At 39.7% G+C, this 26,099-nt stretch overlaps 1 protein-coding gene across 1 annotated transcript in view; it reads right to left on the bottom strand.

Annotated features, from left to right (window-relative positions):
- Positions 1-1,191: 1,191 nt before the first annotated feature.
- ASXL2 (ASXL transcriptional regulator 2) overlaps positions 1,192-26,099 on the bottom strand; it is a 168,049-nt gene continuing 143,141 nt past the window's right edge. The window contains 6 exon segments of the mRNA XM_078149816.1: positions 1,192-12,158; positions 12,160-12,546; positions 12,548-12,715; positions 13,110-13,827; positions 15,341-15,446; positions 16,009-16,105. Coding sequence (XP_078005942.1) covers positions 10,254-12,158; positions 12,160-12,546; positions 12,548-12,715; positions 13,110-13,827; positions 15,341-15,446; positions 16,009-16,105 — 3,381 coding nt within the window. The 3' untranslated portion in view covers positions 1,192-10,253.

The raw sequence follows: 26,099 nt of genomic DNA, 5'->3' as shown, positions 1-26,099 counted from the left end.
TCCGCTCCATGAAGTACGGCAGAGTTGTTTGTCCTCCATTCTCAAAGAGGACCATGGACCAATGACATCAGGAAGGTGATGTCGACTTGCAAGGGAATTGGATTTACTGCCTGTGCAGTCAGTCACCAGCCTCACTCCTCCAGAGCCATCTGGGTCCAGTGGCAAGACAGAGATCAGGTTAGCAAGAGATTGCCCAGATGCAGTGGGAAACCTTGGCTTTTTTAAGCCAAGGTCTTTCCCAGGTCTCAATTTGTCTGAGGCAACACCCACTCAGTGAGTAAGGCTAGGTAAGGAATGAGACCAAAAAATAGCCTGACCCACTCAAAGAAAAAAAAAACCAACTTGGGTGGGGAAGACCTTCAGGGTTTTTGGCCAGAACAGAAATAATTGCTATTTACATTGCAGCGACCACGCTCTCAAAAGTAATATAGAACGTCACAGCCATGAAGAGCTAAGAACACAGGGTTCCAGGCCTAGTAGGTATAGTATGCTGGTGATGTGACATTTTTTTTTCTTGTATGAACTACAGTTTGGGGGGAGGGAGAAGTGTTTTCTTTCTTTTCTTTAAAAAAAACCCCTTACTTTATTTGACACACTTTTTCTATTTTAAAGTTGTGTTTGTCAGGCTGGATTTAGACATAACCTCTAACTTCCAGCTGTCTTGCTCAGAGACAGATTTTTTTTGTGTGTCAATCACCACTAAAGGAAAACCTAGTTGAAGAGAGGTCTCAAACCTAGTAACAGAGGAAGCAAAGATAAAGACATAAGAAGGGTCTGAAAGGTTAAAGTTTTGATGGTCAGTCTTGTAGTGCAAGGATTTGAACTCTGGACTGGTAAACCAGTAGTCATGAGTTTCAATCTCTCTGGGTCCTACCTTGAGTTTTTAATGGTTTTATTCTTCCTACATGAATAAGATTTCCCACACTCATTCTTACCTAAGAGCTGAAATGTGCTACTCTGAGACACACTTACTGAATCAGGTAGTTGCCCCTAGAATTCCAAATGGACTATCCCTTCTTTTTGCATCAGTTCCCAAGTGAATGTTCATGTTCTGAATACAACTCCTAACAGAAAGCGGCCATTATTTCTCAAGAAAGGAGGAACAGAATAGAGACCTCTTCCATAACCTTGACTATGAGGGAAGCATGCCTCCTTAGGTATTTTGGAAAGATGCAGGCGCAGTCACCAGAGTAAAATTATATGCTTTTATTTAACATAAAATGAAACATTAAGATAAAATACACATTCTGTCCATGTGCAGAAATACTATTTTACATTCAATTCTGAAGCAGGTAGTTTTACATGAACAATAACAGGAATGGTGTAAGGTAGTAAGAAGAGTAGGTATGGTAGTGACAAGAAACGACAAGGCAGAATTTGTTTTTCAAAGTGCTAAGGCCTACTGGCAAGTAAGATTTTAAAGTGACAAGGACACATATGGTAATCGCTCCCCTTCCTCTGGTCTCTCAGTGCTGGTGAAGGTGGTAAGCTGGAGCCTGATACAACATGACATGGCCAGATGAAAAGATCACGGTCAGTGGAGCTTCGATGCGATCTCCTCCCCAAACATTTGAAGCTTAATGAATACCTGACAAAAATCTTGCCCTATAGTGATATTAATGCTGACCAACCCTCAGGGAGTGCTTTCTATTGGCCCTTATCTCCAAAGCCATAAAAAGAGGACCTAAATCCATGATTTCACTCATTTTAAGGCTTGTGCAAAAGAATTATACACCTCATCAGTGGTGCTTACAGGTAAGAGATACCTGGACACCTAAAATGAAAAGAACGGCCAACTTAAGGTAAGCGTCCTGACTGTTTAACATGTCTATGCTCTATTGGCGATGATGACGTGCAACTCCTATTTTTTTTTTTTAAAAGCTGATCCCAGAAATATTAAACTTCATTCACAGTATAAACACTGCATGAACCTGAGGCAGAGACAGGTGAAGCCACAACCTGTAGGTGTGTGTTTATGCGGACAGGCATACATACACACGTGTACACGCACGCGCTCTTACCCAAGATCTCTTCCTTGTGTCCAACCAGATCCTTCGACTAAATGAACTATAAATATATAGCCACTTTCTGCCTCACAGTCACTGTGTCCAAATCATTTTAACTATAGAAAAACAATTACTTAGGCCTCATTTGTGTTATTTGTTGCTAAATAAGGTAGATGACATCGAGTATGTTTAGGGCAACTATTAGTGCAGGCAGTTGTTTAGAACAGTGTTAGTGAGGTCAGAAGCAAAATCCATAGCCCTGGTCAACAACATCCTGGTCAGGTCAACTGAATGCCATTGTATTAGACATCCATCTCTAATCTGGTGAAGTGACTCAACAAACTTGCTCATTCTACTAACAGTGAATTAATCCTGTCTCTGTATATTACAAACCACAGGTGATTCTTAAGGAGTTTAAAGCATCCTGGAGATTACCAAAAAAAATTTTTTTTCAATTTTTAACAAATAAATATGGAATTTATCTTCCCTTTCCCTATGGCGGCTTCTATGTTCTGGAATAACAAAGATGATTCAGGTGCAGTCTTTTTCTGCCATTTTCTGAAAATCATCTGACTCTTCCAACTGGAGGGCCCCCAGAGCCTACCCAACACTGTGTCCTGAAATCACACTTGATCATTACTTCTTGCTTTCTCTCCACTATTCCATGTTAGAGATATGAGTGGGTGTGGTGTTGAGAGGGAAGAGTCCAGATTTGGAATTCACTGCCTAAGTAAATCTTTATCTCATCTGATAAAATGTCTCAAATATTAGAATAGTCAAGTCTCACAAGAGAGGAATATTCATTTTTCTGTTTCCCCCTTTATTGAGAATAAGCATAAATCTGTTAATTGTATAAGCAAAACCAAAACCGAACAGAACCTGAAATCCAAAGCCACAATTCTGAGTAGCAGACAGATTATTGTTAGGAACAGCACAAGTAACATAAGCAGTGCTGAAAGACAACCCATGGAGTCCTGCTTAGTCCTGTTTACACAAAATCACCAAAACAAATACTAGAATCACTGTTAACTAAAACACCAAGCATCAGAATTCTGATTTCTAAAAAAATTAAGCCACATCTCATTCAAACGCATGACTTTAGATCGTAATGAATGGAAAGGTGGGAGAAAGGGGAAAAGAGCAACTTCTACCAGGTCTAAACAGATCCTAACAGAGTTGTAAAAACATTTCTCCCCTCTAAGGCATACAATGAGAAAGAGTACAACTGCAAAGGCAAATAGCAAATCTTTTCATCAATGGAAAGGAAAAAGCCCACTGAACCTAAGAAACAGCTGTCTCATTGTACCTTTAGACCATAAAATGGTAGCTTGTCATCTGATCTGCATATTACCTATGTCTGTAAGATTTCTAGACCTATTAACAATTCCAGATCTTTTGACAAATCCCAAATAAGTTTTACTAATATTTGTACAACTCACCAAAACCACCATCCCTCTAGTCCTTAAATGCTGTTTAATACACTGGCAGTCACTGTCCTATTTAATATTTCACTAAAGTCATGTAACAATGACAAATCCTCTCTCATATTTCAATACTGTTATTGTCTCTACGTTCCTCCTCTCCCAATAGTTGCTTAGAAGCAACTACTGACCCATGTGACTTCCTCATCTCTAAAATAAACTTAGTAATGATGGTCTACGCACATATTGAGGAGATATTCAATGAAAACACAGGGTTCTTGAACATCATTTTATATCAGACCATGTCTTCATAACCATACAACTGTCTGAAAGATAGACAAGGTCCTGATCTATTACTGATTGCACACAAAAAGTATTTGACTCAGTAGAACATGATTAAGTATTAGCCTTAAAGGCTCTCCTTCAATGCTACCCATGTATATTAAGATTAAAAAAAACAACCCCTGATAGACGTAGCCACTTTATTTAAACAATTTCTGAATATAAATATCTAATGAAAAAGAAAGCAGGGAGACAGATGCTCACCAAAGGCGTTTACTGGCATCATGTAGGATGTTCTGTATAAGGTCCACACCAAAAGTTGGTTACCTATAGATAATGAATACTGTTGGTAGTTAACAAAATATTAAAATAAGTCCTTAAGAACACAGGTTAAATTCTCCATGAATAATTTATAGAAGGATAGGGCATAACTACAAAGGCATGGATGAGTGCAATGAGAACCAGTGGTAGGAGTACTCAAACTGATGAGGTCACAACCATCAAAGTAACACAATCATTCTTCAAATTTCCCATTGGGCTACAGAATGGAATGTCACTAAGTCAAGACTTTGCCTTACCATGAATGCGAGGTACTCCACTTGATGATTTAAAAAAAAAAAAAGATAAACTACAGGTTAAGTGCCTACTATGTTCAAGCCAGTAATCAAGGTACTAGGGATAAAAAGACAGAACTGCTGATTGAATGGGAACTGCACTCCCAAAAGGGTGTCGATTGGAAGTGATTGGATCTTAATCAATGATCATTGACTTATTCATTTCGTGTGAACTCATTTTAATGTTTTATACCTTATTTTACATAAAGAATTTGAGGACAGTTTTCTTGAGATTCAATCAGTTCCTTTAGAGATGTGCGGACCTTCAGCAAACACAGATTTAATATGAGTTCACAGTGTTCCCCTGCTGTGTTGTTATGCACTCTGAATTTCTTCTTCTGATCCCATTCCCATTTTCAAGAAACAAAACTGATAGATTTTTAAAGGTATAACTATGTACCTAGATGACCAAGTTCCAAAGAATATTTTGTGGAAGAGAAATGATAATGGCTATGGGATAACAGGACAGTTTACTACTGAAACAAAATGAGAAGTCAGTTTCAAAGTATATAGTCTCCTCCCATTCTAATTTTCTATCACATTCTTATGAAATCACATCAGAACAGTCGTTTTAAATTTTCAGAAGCGGATGGCACACACGTTCATGTGTTTAGTCACCCCATACTCTATGGTCAGAGGCAATGCAGACTGAGTTAGGGTGGCTTAACCTCTCAGTGCCCCATGGCAGCTTATACTAAGAAGAGTCTGGACCTATGCCAAATATTTACAATCTCAAAGTATAATTTTTTAGTAGGGATAACTTTATCAGTAAACCTTCCTAGCTCTCAAGGACCTCCAGAAGGCTCTCATAAAATACACGTAAAGTGGTTTGCAAACCTATATAAAGCAGTATATTAATGCTAGTGAGCTATTATTCTGGGAATAAAATACTGCTCTTTCCTTCTAATCCTACCAAATATTTGTTTCCAGACCTGTTCCTTATAAATTTCTTTTAAAAAAATTAGAGATTAGAAAATTCACCATGTAACTTGTAATTAGTTCCAAGTGATGAATGTAGTACAGCATATATCCTTGGACAGTGGCCTGTGTCTTTTCCTCAGCAAGACTCTCTTGACTCAACTTAGACCTGTCCAAAGTCCTGAAGACTGTTTGACAGAGACTGCCCTAATGGACACTTACCTGTAAATCTTGAAAAAAAGGGGGAAAAAAATTATACTCTTCACTAGAGAACATTTTCTTGCACAATCCTAGGGTATAAGGTGGGGGAAGAGGAGCTCTTCTGTTAAGTGGTTACTAACAAGTGTGGAAGAGAACAGTATTTTTTCCTTTACAAAGTTTTCATCATCATTCTTTCTTTTGAAGTAGAAAAATAGCCACTCTTCAAAGAGGCCTCACCTCTTCATCTTTGGAGGGCCCACAAAAAGTTCTATATGCCTATCACAGAATGCGAAGAAACAAAACAAGCTGAACAAGGGGCTAAAAAACAACTGTGCCAGATTTTAGAAATAAAACCTATTCTGATGCTTTCTTTATTAATCTCCCCATTTCCCTGTTCCCCTACAATTAGGGGTATTGTCCCAGGAATAGTGTCAAGCAACAGAAAAACATTCATTCAACTCACTCAGATACAGGTCAGACCTCAAAATTCACCAGCTCAAAGGTTTTTATTTTAATTTTTACCATCTTTTACTTAATAATAAAATGAAAAATAAGAGAATATATGAAGTACATACAGTCTATATACATATATTTATTGCAAATACTTAAAATTCTTATGTAAAATGATTTTCTATATTATTTGTGAAAAAATATGGATGGTGTCGACACCAACTTCTCTGTACATACCCTCAATTCCAATGTTAATAATTCCTTTAAAAAGGCAAAAGACACTAACGTTTAGCATGTACTAAACCAGTTTGTACAAACCTTATAGCCAGGAGGAAAAAAATAGCTTGTGGTAAACAATGTCAAATTTATTTTGAAATAAAAAACAAACCCCAGAACTATCCCCTTTACTTATTGCATTATATGGAAATAATCTGAGAGCCTTTCAGTCACTTCCTTGGAGAGTGGTGCCTCTGCAGAGGCCCCGAACCCAACATACCCTGTTATCAGAAATTCACAAGTCTTCTGCTGTCAATTTACTTTTTACAGATATTAAAATATATATTACTTAAAATATATTATTGGAAAGCTTTTTTTTAAACTGATCTTCAATATTTGTATCAAATGTATAGGATTAATAAAAATAAAGTAACCAAGAATCTCTGAAGGTATTAATTCAATCTTAGCAAATATCCCTGTTGCTTCCCTCCAACAGGTTTAGGTAGGAAAAATCCCTGCCTATCATGTGTCCCAAAGTCTTTCTGGACTCTTCAAATGCCCAAGCTGAAGCCTACCCCCTGGGCCAAGTTTTAACCCAAGTGCTTTGTAGAGCTATGTAATAGGGCAGAATCCAAACCTTTTCTATTTTTGCATCATGGGAAAACTGGTAAGGTTTACCTTATATGTGAGAGCCAGACACAAGCAGGATACTGATGCTACTCACTGTCAGTGAAGCCTTCAAAACATCCAGTTAACATGAGTCCCTTAAGATCCCTCCATTTTGGTAACCACATTCAGTAAGACCCTAACCAGAGAGCTCTTTCATGGTCCTGAAGGTGGTAAAAAGCAATGATAGCCAGTTAGACATTTAATATCACTAACCTGTTATTTTTAATGGCTAAAGCCAGGTGATTAACAATGTGTTAATTAAAAACCTTACCTGGCAGATTTGGTCTTTCCCTAGATGGTTATTTAAATTTTAGAAATAAGCTTCAAAATACCTGTCAGCCTCCAGAAAATGTTACCAGCTCTTACTAAGGATGCTCAATGTGATAGCAAAGAGCATCAATAACTTGAGCACGTGGATGGAGGGGGAGAAGGACAGAGAACCTGGGGCATCTGTTTATTTGGTTTTCAATTCTTATTAACGAGATGGTGTGGTTTTTATAACTACACAATTTCAAATTCAAGAACATTTTATAACAAACAATTCAGAACACACATAATTAAGACCGGGAGATACTGTATAATTAATGCTATTTCCCTGCAGAAGAACCAGTACCGGAAGGCATCTGAAGGACAGAGAGGGGTGTATCTGAAGCATGCCCACTAGGGATGCAACACCCAACTAAAGTCAACGGGAGTAGTGCAATTTAACTCTATTCTATAAGAACGCTTAGCACTTTCCTTGAAAATACTTCAAGTTGAGTAGGAAGGAAGATAGGAAAAAAAATACATATATATACGTAAAAAACTAAAACCAAAATTAGAACCCTCAGAAGATATGGGAAAACCAGTATCTACTGATAATGTTCCAATAGGTTTTCATCTCCAACTGCTTCATTTTTCAAGACTAATACCAAGTTCAAAAGTATTTTTTGTTTTTGTTGTTTAATATGCAAGGCATGACTTCCCACTTGAACAATGCATTGCTATTTTCCAACGGAAAATGTGAAATTGGATGTGACCAACACCCTCTGGCTTCCTTGTAGTTCACATATGATCCTCAACAACAGAGAAATGGACTTAATCCTTTTTATAAGTTGCGACAGTCTGAGAAGACAGGGCAGGAATGCACTCAAACACTGCATAGTGGGGGAAATGTACAAATCTATTTCTTGGGATTTTGTGTCAACAAATTTTGAAAATTAGGAGCTTGCTTTAGTTAACTTACATGTTACTGCATCTGGTGAAGAGTTATAATGTTCAAAATCTTTTTATTTTTAAAACCATAGTCAATATGAATTAAGAGACAATATAGATTGGTCTTGTGATGGCCTGAAGTTTCCCTTCCTCTGTAGCTAAATCATTTGTCCATCCCTAAATTTAAGGATCAACCAGAACTTTCCTTGAACCATATGCTGATGAGCCCCCTAGACTACTAGCATGAGGAAGTAGAGAGACAGAGAATGAAGTTACCCACCAGCAGGCCAAATTCTTCTCCACTTACAACCTCCTCAACTTGCTCAAAGCTACCTGTAGGTAGAAACAGAGCAGAACACACCCATAGCCCGACCTCCTGCTGTGTGAGCTAACTGGAGTAGCTGCTTCCAACCTTGGGATTCCTGCAGTCTTTCCTCTTCTTGACTGTATGTGCATAGTGGTCAACAATGGAAGAATATTATGACAGCTTGAGCACGAGTTTCAGATAGTCCTATGACTGCATCAGGCCACAAGTAGGTGAGACCACTAATGGGGATGTAAATCTTATACAAAGTTTGGAATGGGGGCCGGGGGCGGGGGGGGGGAGAGTGTCAAGATTGTGTAGTTTAAGAAAACAATGACAAAGGGGGAAAAAGAGTAAAATGGGAAAGGATCAAGTAACACTAAATAGGTATCTCTTGCTATCTCCTATTCTGGAATGTAATTCAATTTTTAAGCTCTAAAATGTTCTGGATTTCAGAAATGCCATGCCCTGAATGTAACTAGTTGTATTTGTCAGCTGCACTGACAATTCTATTTTACACAAATTAGGCCTTGTACCCGACATAACCATTTTTGCAAATCAGGGTCACCCCAACTTTACTAAATAATTCTGGTTGCTGTCCTAGGCCAATGATAACCTCCAATCCCAGTTAGCCAGGGTGCAGACCTCTGTCCTAGTTCTGTACTCCCAGGTGAATCTGCTGTTTCTCCCTTGCTTATTCGTAGACATCATTACTCTTAGGCTTTCTAGAGCAGACACAGACAAACTGAGGGTTTGGTATTTTCAAAAATATGAAAAGTGCCTGACTTGTGTTTTAAAAAATATATACACACATATAAATTTAAAAATATATAAATTATTAGCCTAGTACATGCCCCACAGTGTCCTGTCAGGCCAAAACGAGTGTAACAGAAGCTGCAACAGTGGCATTGCTCACTTACCCTATCTAAGTACTATCTGCTTAGCACTGAGCGTCTGGTTGAAGAAAGATGAGGCTATTTCAAGGCTAGTGTTAAAGCTGAGCAAGTTTTTGCTCTTCCACGCCCCCACAACTTCAAACATACCCAAAAGGAAACATAGCCCAGGTTGTATTACTGACTTTTTTTTTCTAAATATCTGCTGCTAAACTACTCAAGAGCTCCAGGAGTAACTAAGCGCTCATTATTATTGCTGGAATCACTGCCCTACCCAAGATAGTAGGCAGCCAGGCCCAAGTTGCTGCACCCTTCCTATAATGCCCTGTTCTCAGGGCACATGGATAGGGTTGGGAGAATGGCAAGTATCCACAAGCATAGTGCTCAGATGCCACACAGCTTCTGGGAGAGACTAGGAGCAAAAGCAGGTCAGAGCTGCGGAAAAAAGGTTTGCGATGCTCTTTGTGAAATTAATGCCTTAGCAATGTCCAAACTGAGCAAGCCCCTCCCTTATGTAAAGGGACTAAGTATGCTCTGTGCCCAAATTCTTCAAGGAGGCCAAGTAATTTCTCCAACCAGAATTTCAAGGCCTTCATTAGGATGGAGAGCCATTACCTTTGGCCCTTCCCTCTACCTTCTTTTCTTAGCCTGACTCATAGGGGAGAGGCTGGGAGGGAAGTGGCTCTCTTCTTCCAGGGTAACAAGCTTTTCTGAGTCAGTGAACTGGAAACAAAGAATGAGTCCACGGTAATACATTATCTCCTAAGCACTTGGAAAAATAATTTTTAAACAAAATAATGTGACATATTTACATGATTTTATAAGTGCAAACTTGTCACAATTCACAAAGTCTCGCTTGACTTAGACTTACTGTACAACAAGGTGCTCTTCCATTAAAAGGTAAAAACTGTGTTTTGTATTCCTGATTACGTAACATTTATCTCTTGAGTAAGACAATTGAAATTAGTTATATTTCTTCCTGTGATTCCAAAAGAAGGACCTATACACACTTGTGTCTCCCTATATACTTGCCTACCCACTTTTTTCTCTAGGGTCTCTCTGGTTTTCTGCTCTTCCACTGTCTCTCACCGGACCACAAGGCAGGAGACACACAGTTTGGAGGGGCCAATGCAATCATCATGGCAGAAGGCACCACAGCCTTTGCACATGATCATGGCTTTCAACCTGCAATAGCATTTGGAAGGCGAGTCCTCCACACTGTTTTCTTCAGGGAAGGCCTGCACAGGGAGGGTCTGTCCATGGCTGCTGGGGTTCATTGCCTGGCTAGCAGGGATGGTGGTGACTGTCACCGAGAAGGACATGACATCCCCCATGTTGCTAGACACCTGATTACAGTCAGGCATTCCTGACACAGCAGAGCTGTGGTCCACATCAGAAGAAGTAGAGACATTGATCATGCCTCTATAGCTGGGCCCAAGCTGACGTGGTGGGCTTCCATAAAGCTTTGGGGTTTGCAGTGGTGGAAGGAGCAGAGGCTGATGTGTAGGGCTGTCTGTGGGGAGAGGAAGAGTACCATATAGCTCAGGGCTACTATTTATCATCTTTCCCCTCATTGCATGGGCCATTCGTTCCTGGGCTGCCTGAATGAAATCTCTGGCCAGGGTGCTTCCGTCAAATACCTGACCTGTAGGAAAGAGGTGGAAATTCTCTTTGCTGACAGTGGCATGACCCATCACTGGTACTTCAGCTTTCATATTCTTGTTGGTTAGAGTGTCATATGTCGATAGGGTATCTCTGCTATAGACTCCTGGGCCTCCTTCACACTTGCCAGAAACCTGGGAAGGTGAGGGCTCCTCCTTCACTAGAATCTGTTCCTCTTCATCATCTGTACTCTCTTCATCAGTCTCATCTTCATCTTTACTGCTGCTGCCATCTGCTGTCGCCCCTTTGTAATCTTGGTGTTCCATTTTAAAGGCCTCAGGAGGACTGTTCAAACAAAAACGATCCTCAGAATTCATGGACTGGGCTCTCTTAAAGCTCTCTGAACCCCGGCCATAGGTGGAAATGTTGAGTAAGTAGTGGCCTGACATGGCAGGCTTGGATGTCCTTCTGCCTGCAAAACCCAGCATAAACCTCTGGCTGGTAGAGATGTCCTCTAATTGGAAACCTGAGTGAGTGAGGCTGAACTGGGTGGGCTGCAAGACTGACAGCAGGTTCTGCCTCTGAACCCTCTTAATGAGCGTCTGGAGGAGCTGCTCTTGGGTTGCCTTATTGAGTCCTTCTTGGCAAGGATACTGATCAATGTTAGAGTCCCTCAGGTCCTTTCCTGAGAAGAGGTGGAGGGTCCTTGGGACCTGGGGTAACTGCTTACTCTGATGGATATTCTCTGACTGAGGCACAGACAGATGAGACTGTCTCTCACTACCTTCCCCTCTGGCGCTAGTTCCTGTAATGCTGGTGTCCCTGGGTACTGCTGTCCCTTTCTCCTCCTTCGTAACCAAAGGAACAGTTTTCATTTCTACTTTGGTGAGAGGCTTAGGCAGTATCTGCTCCAAGGGAACGTCTTTGCCTTGGAGCAGCTGGGTGACCAAAGGGTTATTAGCAGGAATACTAGAGCTTGGACGTGCAGTGGGTCCGCTTGTATTTGAGGAAGCTCCTTGAGCTTTAAGGCTAGAGGTTGGCAAAGTGCTAGAGGATGGAGCTGATACAGTAGGTGCTGCAGTAACACTGGTCTGGGGTGGCAAAGGCTTTTCTAAAGTGGCTGCTATTGGTAAAGTTGTCAAAGAGGAAGGAGCCACCTCCATAGGAGCACTAGGACTTGTCTCTACTACAGCTGCAACGCTTATTATGTCCTTTCTAGAACTAGCTCTAGGCTCGACTGTGCATTCTGCTGTAACCTGAGCAGGTGGGGTCCCTGAGGTCAGGGCTGAGCCTGCTGAAGGAGAAGGTGCTTTCTCTTGTTTGAAGTTAGTGGGAACCTGTGAAGGGCGATAGGGAACCGTTCTGTCTGTCCCCCAGAGAGGAGTCTGGATCTTCATTCTTCAGCTTCTCTAAAGTTGTGGGGGGTGGGTTAGTGAGGGCTGTTGAGGGGTTACTTGGACATGCTCCACTGACTGTAGATCTGGATGGTATGGGGGGGGCTTGCTGTAGTTGTGCTCTAGAGACACTGTGAGGTGATGCCGGGCCTGGGGCCTTAGTCTCAACTTGGGATTGAGTCTCTGAACCATCGGATAAAAGCTCTCTCGTACCTCCCCTGCTTCCAGTTCCTGCCAGTTCCAGTGTGTTCCCTTTTCCAGTTTCACTGGCTCCACCTGATCCTGGCTCCCCTCCTCTTCCTGCAGCTCCTTCTCCTCCCCCTCCAGGGCCAGGACCTGGGATGGTCCCCCCAACAGAGGCAGCTGCTGCTGCGGCAGCGGCGGGCGGCAGCAGCTGCCCTCTGGGCTTTGGCCAGCTGGGCTTTTGCTTTGATGTCTGCAAGGGTTCTGGCTCCTTTTCTGTTGGGACTAGTGATAGAGGCTGGAAAACGAACCCTGGGAGAGACCTGTCCTGTAGGAAATGGCACGTGGGAGATTCTGGAGACCGGGATCTGGGGGGAAAAACAAATGAAATGTGACTTAGTTTCCACTGACATTACATAAACAAAGCTTACCAGCATTCAAGAGCCATGACCAGAGTTCATTCCATCTTGCCAAAACTCCACTTTCCTCAGCATTTATACATCCACCTCCAGAGCCTCAATTTCCTCTAGCCAGCACATTTTTGGCCACTCTCAATATCTATTCTATGCTACAAATTTTGCTCTTAGGTGGCAGTTACCTAATTTCTGTTAAATTATGATCTGGTAATTAAATGTTCAGCCCCATCTGAGGAGTAAATGCTTGGAATAACATCAAAACAATAGCTCTTTAATAAGTCTCAGTGGAGGTCCAGGCTCTAGTATTAACCCCCCTCCTTATCCACCACTTCCTTTCCTTCCTTACCTTGAGTGGTGGTACTTTTCGAACCTGGACCCTTTCCCCTCTGATGGGAAAGGGCTGCTGAGAGGCTTGAAGTGCCTGCTGGTGCTGGTGGTTCTCAAGGACGCGAGGCCTCTTCTCCCAGCTCACCGGGGTCTCTTCTTCAGTGAGTGAAGATTTCCTCTTGAGACCTTCTGGGTTCAGATCACTGTGCTCTGAGGGAGAGGCAACTGTCACAGTGTTCTCCTGAGGACTTGCTTCTATGACTGGTCTTATAATTGGTTTTCCAATTCCTGGGCTCTTTGGTTTGCTTGGAGTCAAAACAGCTGTGCCTTTGTTTTCCTTTATGATAGGAGTAGCTATAGTGAGATGATTTTCATTTTCAGGCTTTGGCTCAGCAGAGGTTACTGGCTTCCTTTGGCCTAAGGGGTCCTCATCCTCTGGGCCTGGGATAGGGCCTGTTCTGTCTTGCTCAATGACACTGCTAGTTGAGGAAACTAAAGGCTCCGGGGATTTGGAGGGTTCGGGCAGTACTTCTTCTGGGCTCACTCCTGATTCTTTCCTTACTGGGCAAAGCAGTAGCACTGGCTTAGACTCTGCTTCAGGGGCTGCCACCACTGTTTTGATGGGAGGTTCATCTGAAGGTGGTGTGGGTTTTGGCTGTTCAGTCAGGGATTTCTTCATTTTGGGGTCACTGGTAGCACTAGTTAGCTTCCTGGAATCCTCTAGGCTCAACCCAGAACTAAAGAAAGGAAGAAAAAAGATTTTATTGAGATATCAAGTCTATTTTAATGGTGATACTATAGTCAGTTACCACCTATTTATAGGATACCAAAGCTCTGGCTAATAGCAATGCTCAAATCCAAAGTGCTCATTTCTACAGTGGCCATGGGGCATCTTTAGCTTAAATCCCAGGAAGACTTGCGGAAAGCCTAAAACCTCATGCACACGGCATACGTGTGTGTGTGTGTGTGTGTGTTGTGTGTGTGTTGGGGGAGGAGAATCAGGATTAGAGAGAGCGTGGGGAAGATTCTAGACCACAACAGACTTCCTAGTCACTCTCTCCCACTTAGGAGACAATTGGAAGCTTGCTCCTGAGCCTTCTTCAAGACTATGAGTCACTCTGGAAGTGTCTCAGGTATCTGCTGGTGCCTGCAATTCCACAGAATCCTCCTAAAGCAGACAGCCCTACAAAGATAGCTTCAGTGCCTCTTGAGTCTCTTCTTAAAAACAGGATAAATAAGCCCCACAGTGCTACACATACACATGCTGCAAATAGTTGAGAGTACCCTTTCTGCACAACATAACAACAGACTTCTTTTATAACAAAGTTTGAAAGGATATGATATGATAAACTTGAAAGGCTATAAAAGTAGTTCTTGTATAGAATATCTAAGCCTCTTCTTGCACAACTGTCAAGTCACCATGCTAATTTGCCAGAGACATGGTCCAGATATAACACTTTCAACTGCTAACAACTGAGAGAAAATCATGCAGACGATCCTAGTAGAACAGAGAATATTAGGGCTAGAAGGGAATTCAGAGATCATCTAGTCCAATTCCTCTTTTTGTGGAAGAGAAAACTGAAGCCCAGAAAGATCAAGGGGGCTGGCTCAACCACAGTCTCCAAGCATGTCAGTAGCATAACTCCCCTAGACTAGAATAATATCCTCCTGACTTTCCACTGCACGGATGGCTCAGGAGAGGCGTGTGAGGACAACTATAGGTTGTGATGTGATATCAAAGGTTTTCTAAGTACAAACTCTAAAACAAGCTACTGCACATGATGTTGAAATTTTAGGGGGACAGGAATTTGTGGCTATAGTAATAATTATGATTTTTCTCCAAGTCTGTTAAAACAAGACTTTCCCTGTGTTTCTATCACTGCTAATAGCAGTCACCATCATCATCACCATACTTTGGAATTATAGAAAATTATTTTGCAGACCTTAAAGCCAATGTGCCAATGTCTTATGAAGATTTTAGGCAAGTTTTAAGACTCCACTGAGGCAACTTCTACCCTGGAAGACTGACAACTAAGGCAAGAGGTTTTATGATTTCATGAGAAACTATAACACTGAAGAAGTAGATAAGTGAATGAACTTTGTGAGAAGAGCTTCAACTCTGATATAACTGACATCAAATGTCAGTTTTCTCAAGGATTTGTGGGCAAATTGTCTTCTCTCTGTGCACTTAAGCTTCTGTGAAAAGTTAAGAGACTCTAGCTATCAACAAAAAAACATGCTTTTTCTTACCTTTGCCCATAATAGCTCTCAAAGAATTGTTCCTTCCACGGCTCCACTTTTTTCTCTTTTTCAATTTCTTGTCTTATCCTCACCTGCATTTCAGGTGTGAATTCACCTATGACATATAAAAAGAGAAATTAACCAGAAATGACATTATTTGCAACTCCCAGTTCTCACTTAGTACGAGGCCTGGCACATAATAACAGGTGCCCAACAAGCATTTGTTGAATTCTTGTCTGTAACTCAAGAATGACATCTATCTAACAAAGAAATACACTTAAGAAGAACGAACATATTTGACTACTATAACAAGGCATGGCTCACTCTACTTCCATTGTCCACCACTTCTTTACATAGAAGAGAGAGGCATATTTCATCATCAGTCCTCTAGTACTGAAGTTAGTCATTATATTGATCTGAGTTTTGATTGTCTCCTAGGTCTCTACCAACTTCCAAAAGATGACTGTGGAGGGAGGGTGTTATGCAAAGCATCTTTACCTAGATTTAGAGATATAGGTCAGGCCATCCAACCCCCAACTCAGAACCAATTCCCCCACTGTCTAGAGAGCCAAAATTGGAGTATGGAGAAGCTCCTCTCTGTCCTAGTACTGGCCTACTCATGTCTTTCCCATTAAGGAACTAATTTCTTGGAGAAAAAAATTATGGAAAAAACTCACCTTCTGATAATCTTTCCTTCCAGCCTTGAGCAGCTGAAGTGAAAAATTCATTGTTAAGGGCTGAACCATTCAGCTTCATCAAACCATCTGCACCAACCTAAGACAGAGTAATTACGTTTAATTCAACTTAATTAAATTAATGTTTTAAAGTACTTATATGTGTATTTGGGTTGAGTTGGATGAACAATGTCAATTGTCCAGAATATGACAATGCAATTAATGGAAAAGCCAGAGTCAGTCCCAGAATTGAAGAAGAGGACAAGATGGCCCCAAGTTTCTCTGTGCAACAAAGAACCATCTTTTTAATACTAAGACCCTTCAAATAATGTTGTATAGTTGTGAGTCATAACACCATAATTGTAGACCATTTTAAAGTTGCTGATCACCCAAAGGGCAATGGAGGGGTACATGGTAAGTACGAGTGGGCTGCAATATATTACCAAACAAAATTTGGAGAAAATTATTGCAAAAAAATTAGTCATATAATGAGACTGAGGATAATTGACATATATTCTTCATGCTCTATTGATATCCATACAATGTCAAGACATTTACTGAAAGGCCCATGGAGAATTGAATAGAACTTCTGTGACAGATTTACAAGATGACATGGGTAAGAGATGAAAAGTAAAAATTGGTATATATGGGCTGCCATCCATACTGCTAGAGAAAATGCCTTTTCTATCTTCTCCAGCAAAATGCCTTTTCAATTACTCCCCCTTTTTCCAATTTCCATGTTTATGTATATATTGGTAACTCTCTGCTGCCTACTAACAACGCCCAAGTCTCAAGTTATTATCTTGATTCGATTCACTTCTTTTCAGCCAAACTCCTAGAAAAAGCTACCTACACTTGTTGCTTCAATTTACCTTCCTCTCATTCCTTTTACAATTGCATGCAATCTGGCTTCTAACCTGCTCACTCAACTGAAACTGCTCTCCAAAGATACCCATGATCTCTTAATTGCCAAATCTAAGATTCTGACTATTGGCCACTGCTGACCACCTTCTCCTCTGTGGATTTTCATACTACTTCTCTGACCTGTCTGACCAATTTTTAGTCTCTTTTGCAGAGTCATCATTAATATCATACCCTTTATATTGTGGGTGCACCCTAGGACTATATCCTGGATTCTCTCTTCTTCTCTCTTATACTCTCTTGACAAACATTTATCAATTCCCATGCGTTTGTCATTTTAAAAAATTAATAATTTTAAAAATTATTTTTACCAATGAGCAATAAATTGGCTTTTTAACTAACTCTCCCTTGAATAAACAACAAAAAACCTGTTGCAAACATGTACCATCAAGCAAAAAACAAACAAACAAACAAAACTCTGCGGTGGCCATGTTTATACACATACATGCTTATATACATATGTATATATACATGTGTATGTGCATATATTCATGCATATGTATGTATGCATGTGTACCTATTTCTTCTGCATGTTGATTCTTCTGGAATTCTGTTTGGTCATTATGTTTATCAAAGTTTCTAAGTCTTTCAAAAATGGTTTAATTTGTTCTTGTCCTGTTCACCTGACGCTTTATCATTTTATACAGAAGGCTTCTCTGAAGCCATCCTCATCATCATTTCTTATAGCACAGTAGTATTTTATCACCTTTTTTCCCCCCTACAACTTGTTCAGCCATTCCCCAATAGACGGGCAAACCTTCAGTTTCCAATTCTTTACCACCACACACAAACAAAGGCATCAATGTTTTTGTTTAACCTCAGAATGTCTTATTTAGGACTAATTCCTCCTTTAACCTACTCTCCCTCTAATTCCCCCTTATTCCTTCTTCCCTTTCTCTCTTAGTTCCTTATTGAGTGAAATGTACTTCTGTATGTGTATGTTTGTGTCTGTGTGATTCCCTGTTTTGATTAGTTCTGATGAGAGCAAGTTTCAAATGTTAGTTCCCTTCACTCTATTATCCTTGTTTGTATGTATAGACTTTAACATAGGTGTGTATGGGAGATAATATTCTACATCTTGCTCTTCCTTTCCTCCTCTTAGTGCCATCTTCCTCCCTCTTTCCACCCTTCTTAGATAATCAATACATAATAGAACCATTACTAAGTCTTCTGATAGGCTCCCTCTTAAAACCTTGACGACAGGAATCAGAAGGGATGCATGTTATCATTTCCCCATGATAGAATATAACTAGTTTATCCCTGTTTAGTCTCTTAGGATTGTGTGTTCATGCTTACACCTTTTTATATTTCACTTTACTCTTGTGTTTCTGTTTCAAAGTTCCTATACAACTTTGTTCTTTTTTTATAAGGAATGATTTGAAAATCCTCTGGTTTTAGCAAATATATTTTTCCCCTGTACACGACACTCAAATTTTGCTGGGTAACTTATTCTTGACTGCCTTTCTGGTGTTACAAGCTCTCTGTTTCCTTACAGAAGCAGCTGCTAAATCATGTGCGAATCTGACTTATAGCTCCTCAGTTCTTGAATTATTTCTTTCTGCCTGCTTGTACTATTTTTTCTTTCACCTATAAACCCCAGATTTTTATTGTGACATTCCTGTGAGTTTTCATTTTGAAGTTTCTTTTAGAAGGTGACCTATGGATGTTTCCAATTTCCACTGTCTTCTGGTTCTAAGAGATGTGGGGAGTTGTTCCTGTCTAAAATTTCTCCCCATTCAAACCACCATCAACAGAGATGCCAAAATAATTGCTCTGAGTATCAACTTGACCACTCAATAAACTGCAGTGTTTCCCTATTGCTAAATGTAAATTATCTGTACAGACAGATTCCATGCCTATAATGCACTCTCTCCTTTTGCCCCATAAAATCCCTCATTTCCTTCAAGATGCAGCTGAAAGCATCATATTCTACATGAAAACTTTCCTAATCCCATCAAATTTTAGGGCTCTTCTTCTGTAATTAGTACACATATACTGGAAGTATGTACACACACAACGCATGTATTTGTACACATGTGTGTATATGCACACCCAATCACACATACATTCTGTACATGCTTAGAAATGTATATACCATCTCCTCCAATAGAATTTAAGCTTCTTAGTTAAGAGCAGGGATTGCTTTCTTCTCCCCTGCCAATCTTCGTAAACCCAGCACCAAGCATAGTGTTTAGCATATAGTAACACTTAAATGCTTTTCTGAATAATGAGCTACATCAGAAATCCAAAGTACATATAAGGTTCTATGAGAGAGCAAGCAAACTAAAACAGAGTGGTACGAAAGTACAAATCTGCCACATCGGAATTCACTTTCTCTCGAAATGGCTCCAATTATAGCTACTTCAGCTGAGTGAATAAGCCAGCCTTATGCTGTTGCTGCTGTTTGGCCTTAGTTTTTGAAGAAGAACATGGCATCATAATGTTGGAGTCCGGGCACAGTGTGTTCAGCTGCGGCCGATAAGGCCGGTCGATCAGAACACTTTCAGTGGAAGTGGCTTTGGATTTGTGCAGCTCACACTTCTTTTGTGCTGCTACAATTCTGCTTTGCTAATGGAGAAGAGAGCCTGTTTTGACGCAGGCACACCATGCTAGACAGTTTCCCATGTCTCACAGTCAATATTAAAGTTCTTCAGAGATACCTTACACCACTTCTTTTGACTACCATATTAGTACTTACTACCTTGTGAAAGTTCTCTGTAAAACAGTTTTTTGGATAAGCGTGCAACCCATAACTAAGACAGGATTGTCACCAAATACCCAGAAGGGGTTTTATAGCACCACAGCACCTAGTAGGGAGTATTATTATCCCTAAAATTCATTTCAGTGAGCAATTTTCAAACAGCACTTACAGTGCTCTAGAATCCTTGGACTTTCTAATCCTTTCAAGTTAAGCTGGAACTCTTCTTAGCAACAAGAAGGGAAGAAGGAACATCCTCTGAGAGAGATCAGAGTATATTATTACTCTTGGCAATTTTCCCAAAATAATTAGACTTAAAAAGGACCAAAGTATTCTCCATCCTAGGATTTCATGATACTAATCTCCCTAGGTATTCCTCCCACCTGTCCAAACAATCCTTCTTTGGCTCCTTCGTGTAATAATAATCCTGCAAGGGGAGGCATGTCCTGCCAACTAACTGTGGGTCTTCCCCCAAAGACCTGGCCTGGGCCCTCTTTTTTCCGTATACTTTATTTCTTGGATATCAGCTCCCAAGGGTTCAATTATTATCTTGATATAGATGACTCCCAAATATACATATATTGTATCTTCCTTTTCCTGACCTCTGATACTGCATCACCAACAGCCTGATGGATGTATCCACCAGGATGTTCCATGGGCAAACTTGACATTTTGAAACCTTTCCACATAATCACACAGAGTGCCCCCTCTCCCTTTTCACCTCGGCTGTGGCACCAACTTACCCCTTTTCTTAATGTCTCAATTTCTGACTACAGTACCATCATCCTTCAGGCTTACACTTCAGGGTCCTTCTCAATCTTTACCACATCCCACCTCCATATCCAATCAACTACCAAGTCTTGTCTATTTTAGCACTATAGCACCTCTCATATTTGTTCCTTTCTGTCCATTCACATAATCATCATCCTAAGTTCAGGTCACTGATACTCCTCAAGACTGATGCATCACTCTTCTAACTGGTCTCCCTGCATCTTATCTATGTCCTCTTTAATCCATTTTTCATAGAGTTGCCAAATCAATAGTCTGAAACTAAAGGTTTGACCACATCACTCCCCAAAACAAAAAGCTTCCATGGCTTCATTTTGCTTCTAAAAGAAAATACAAAATCTTGTATTTGGCACCGAAGCCTCTCATAACCGAGTTCCACCATACCTTTCCAGATATAGTCTCTCTCATATACCTTATTTTCTACCTGACACTCACTCACACTCTCTATTTTTTTTTTGCAATTGGGGTTAAGTGACTTGCCCAGGGTCACACTGCTAGTAAGTGTTATGTGTCTGAGGCCGGATTTGAACTCAGGTCCTCCTGAATCCAGGGCTGGTGCTCTATCCACTGCACCACCTAGCTGCCCCACAAAGTGGGATTTTAGTTGGACTTAAAAGAAAACAGGAAGGTTAGTAGTCACAGTGGAGAAGGGGGAGGTTTCCAGGTATGGGGCATAGCCAGAGAACACCCAGAGCCAAGAAATGGAGTGTCTTCTTCATGGAACAGCCGGGGGATGAATGTTACTGGATCAAATAGTGCATGCTGGGGAGTAAGGCCTGAGAAGACTAGAAAGGTAGAAGGAGGCTAGGTTTTTAAAGGGCTTTGAATGCCAAATAGAACATTTTGTATTTGATTCTAGAGGCAATGGGAAGCCACTGGAGTTTGAGTAGGGGGTGACATGATCAGATATGTGCATTTGATAAATCACTAGAGCGGGAAGAGACTTGAGGCCGGCAGACCCACAAGCAGGCTACTGCAATAATCCAGGTGTAAGGTAATAAGGGCCTGCACCAGAGTCAGAGAAGAGATCACATTTGAGAGATTTTGGAAAGGTGTGAAATCAACAATCTTCACAGATTGGATGGGGGAGGGCTCTTGGTGAGAAATAGTAAGGAGTCCACAGACAACTCCTAGTTTGCAAGCCTAAAAGCCTGGGAAGATAGGGGTGGGGAGAGGTTTAGGGGGAAAGAAAATGAGTTCTATTTTGGAATAATGAATTTAAGGTGTCTACTGGTCATCCAATTTGAGATATCTAAAAAGCAGTTGGAGATGCAAGATTGGAAGTCAGCAAAGAGATTGAGGCAAATTAGGTAGATTTAAGAATCATGAGGACTGAGGGAAGGAGATGGAAGGACAGAAAATTAAAAACTCAAAATCTTATGGAAGTGAATGCTGAAAACTGAAACTAAATTAACTTTAAAAATAAAAATAAAAGAATCATTAGGACTTTCTGATGGCAGAGCCAAGATGTCGGAATAGAGAAAGCTGAGCTCTTCCAATAGTCCCCTTCAACCAACTTTAAAATAAGGCCTTGAACTGAATTTTGGAGTGGCAAAGCCAACAAAACATTAGAGTAAGACATTCTTCCAGCCAACTTAAGAAGTTAGAGAGAGGGATCTGTGACAAAGGGGGAGGAGTCTGGGCTGGAGCCCACGTGGATGAAACACCAATGGTGGGACTATGTGGTGGCGACAGAAGCAGTAGCAGTTCTGGGAGCTCTCAAGCCAGAGATGGTAAGGGGACCTGGCAACTGGACAGAGATAGTTTACAGTGGACGGGACCCATGTGCTAGCACTGGAGGCAGGACCAGAATCTGTTTGGCAACTACACTGCCTATACCCACTTCTGGGTCATAGTCCATGGACAGAGAGGAGCACTTTCAGTCAAGTGAGAGTAGAAGACTGGAGGGGCAGTTCCACTTCTAGGCCCGAAAGATCAGGGTCATATTATTTTGTCTCCTAAGGAGCAGATTGAAAACAAAAGAACAGTGACCATACTTCTGCCCAGATCAAACACCTCAAATCAAAATAATACATTAAAAAAGCAAATTGGCCAAATGGAAAAAGGGGACAAAAGCTCACTAAAGAAAATAATTCCTTAAAAATTAAAATTGAGAAAAGTGGAAGTTAATGACTCCATGAGACATCAAGAAACAATAAAACAATCAACTGACACAAAAAAACAGATTGAGGAGAGATAAATTTAAGAATTATTAGGCTACCTGAAAGCCAAGATGAAAGCCTAGATATCACATCTTTAGAAATTATTAAAGAAAACCCGGTATCTTAGATGGAAACAAAAATTAAAACAATCTATCAAATCTACCAAAAACCTGCAAATCCTCAAAACTAGCTCTGAAAACAGCATTGTGAAAGAGCCTGAAGTCTGAGACAGAGGTTCACTCCCCAACCCCCATGGCAGTTATAGCATTAACATACGGTTCCAAATAAAAAATATGGTGGGAAAATGAGCAAACAACAAAAAAGAACCTGACCATAAAAGCTACTGTGATGAAAGGGAAGATCAAGAGACAAACTCAGGAGTCAACTATGTCAAACAGCTCAAAGAAAAAAAAATGTGAATTGGACACAAGCCCGAACACAAATTCCTAGAAGAGCTGAAAAAATGATCTCCAAAATCAAATAAAAGTGGTAAAGGAAAAATTAGGTAAAGAAATGAAAGCAAAGGAAGAAAATTATGAAAAGATAATTAACAGCTCAGTAAAAAAAAAGGCACAAAAAGTACTAAATAAAATAATACATTAAAAAAGCAAATTGGCCAAATGGAAAAAGAAGTACAAAAGCTCACTGAAGAAAATAATTCCTTAAGAATCAGAACTGGGGGAAATGGAAGTTATGACGACATGAGACATCAAGAAGCAATAAAACAATCAACTGACACAGAAAATAGATTGAGGAGAGATAAATTTAAAAATTATTAAGGTTACCTGAAAAAGCCTAGATATCATATCTGAAGAAATTATAAAGGAAAACTGGCCCCAATATCTCAGATGGGTAAAACAAAAACCAAAAGAATCTATTAACACCACCTGAAAAGAGATCCCAAAATAAAAATTCCCAGGAATAGCACAGCCAAATTCCATAGCTCCTAGGTCAAGGAGAAAATATTCCAAGTAACCCAAAAGCAACTATTCAGATTAACATGAAGCCACAGTCAGAATCATATAAGATCTAGCAGCTACCCCATTATAGGAGTGGAGGGCTTAGAATATAATATTCCAGAAGGCAAAGGAGCTAGGATTACAACCAAGCATAACCTACCCAGCAAAACTGAGTATAATCCTTTAATTTAATTTCATTAAATAGAGAGCTTTCAAGCATTCCTGATGAAAAGACTGGAGTTGAATAGAAAATATGACTTTCAAATATAAGAATCAAGAGAAACATAAAAAGGTAAAAATGAAAGTGAAATCCTAAGGAACTCAACAAGGTTAAACTGTTTACCTTTCAATATGTGAAAATGAAACATGTTATCTTCTAAGAACTTTATCATTATTAGGGCAGTTAGGAGGATTTGACATAGAATGAGGCGTAAGTCTATTATGTTGGGATGACATAAGAAAAAAATAAGGAAGAAAGAGATGCTGGGAGAAGTGGAAGGGAGAGGAAGAATGGGGAAATTACTTCACATAAAAGAGATATGCAAGGAAGAACTTTTATAGTTGAGGAGGAAATGGTGTGGGGGTGGCAATACTTGAACCTCCCTCACATCTAAATTGGAGAAAGAGAAAGAGAGAGAAGGATAACCAGAAGAACATAGGATGGAAGGAAATGCACAGTTAGTTATCATAGCTGTGAATGTGAATGGGAGGAGCTCACCCATAAAACAGAAACAGATAGCAGAATGGATTAGAAATTAGAATTCAACAATATGTTGTTTACAAGAAACATACTTGAAACAAAGAGACACATAACAAAGTGAAAGCAAGGGGCTGGAACAGAAGCTATTATGCTGAAGTAAAAAAGGCAAGAGTAGCAATAATGATCTCAGACAAAGCAAAAACAAAAACACACCTAAATAAAAGGGATAATCAGGGAAACTACATTTTGCTCCAAGGCACCATAAACAATGAAGTAATAGCAATATTAAACATAAATGCACCAAATGGCATAGCAGCCAGATTCTTAAAGGAAATGGACAGTAAAGGAAATTTCCTTTCAGAGCTAGCTACATCTAAACATAGAATAAATAAGTCAAGGAGATGAACAGAATCTTAGAAAAGTTAGAGATGACAGACCTCTAGAGAAAATTTAATAGGAATAGAAAGAAATACCTTTTTTGCAGCTGTACATGGCACCTTCGTACAAAATAGCTACATATTAGAGCATAAAAACCTCACAACCAAATTCAGAAAAGGAGAAATATTAAATGCACCCCTTTCTGACCATGTTACAATAAAAATTATGTTTAATAAAAAGGACCTTGGAAACACAGATTAAAAATTAATTGGAAACTACATAAACTAATCCTAAAGAATAAGCAGGTCAAAAAATAAATCATAGAACAATCAATAATTTCATTAAAGAGAATGATAACAATGAGACAACATTCCAAAATTTGTGGGATGCAGCCAAAGCAGAACTTAGAGGAAAATTTATATTTCTAAATGCATATATCAATAAAAAAGAAATAAAACAGATCAATGAATTGGACATGCATCTAAAACAAAACCCAAAACCAATAAATTAGAAATCCTCAATTAAACATCAAAATGGAAATCCTGAAAAATCAAAGAAGAGATTAATAAAACTGAAAGTAAAAAAAAAAAACACCATTGAACTAATAAAACTAGGAGCTATTGGGGGGAGGGGAGATAAAAATAGATAAACTATTGGTTAATTTGATCTAAAAAAAAAACCCTAAGTACTTGTTTCAAAAATAAAATAAGTGAATGTATCACCAATGAAGATGAAATTAAAGCTATTATTAGGAGTTATTTTGCCCAATTATAAGCCAGTAAAACTGACAATCTAGGTGAAATGGATGAATATTTACAAAAACATAAACTGCCCAGATTAATAGAAGAAGAAATAGAGTACTTAAATCACTTTCTTTATTATTCTTGGTTTTTTGGTCTGTTTTCTTTTGCAACATGGCTAATATGGAAATGTTTTATATGACCACATATGTATAATCTTTATCAAATTACTTGCCTTCTCAATTAGGGGTGAGGAGAAGGAGAGCACTTGGAACTCAAAATTTTTAAAATGATTATTAAAAAAATTATGTGTAATAAGGAAATATTTAATGAAATTAATAAAAATAATTTTAAAAAAACAATTATTAGCATTGAGATGGTAATTAAATCCATGGGAGCTGATGAGGTCACCAAGTATTATAGAAGGAGAAGAGAAAAGGATTCAGGACACAAAACTGAGGGACACCTATAGATAGAGGGTGTGATCTGAAAAAGGATCCAAGCAAAGGAGACTGAGAAGGAGCAGTCAGATAGGTAGGAGGAAAACCAAGAGAAAGTAGAAAGTGGATGCATCTACTGTAAGTAGCATAGCTAACAAAAGGCAGAAGAGATTTAGGATAATAGTTAGAAGTGATAGAAGGATCAAGTAAGAGTTTTTTCAGGAGGGGGAGACATGGGTATGTTTGTAATTAGTAGGAAATGAGCCAGCAGACAGAGAGAGATTAAAAATAACTGAAAAAATGTGAT

The sequence above is a fragment of the Phascolarctos cinereus genome, unplaced genomic scaffold (genome assembly GCF_003287225.1).
Source record: "Phascolarctos cinereus isolate Bilbo 61053 unplaced genomic scaffold, phaCin_HiC Scaffold_2;HRSCAF=192, whole genome shotgun sequence".
NCBI lineage: Eukaryota > Metazoa > Chordata > Mammalia > Diprotodontia > Phascolarctidae > Phascolarctos > Phascolarctos cinereus.
This window is presented reverse-complemented; position numbering and strand designations above follow the sequence as displayed.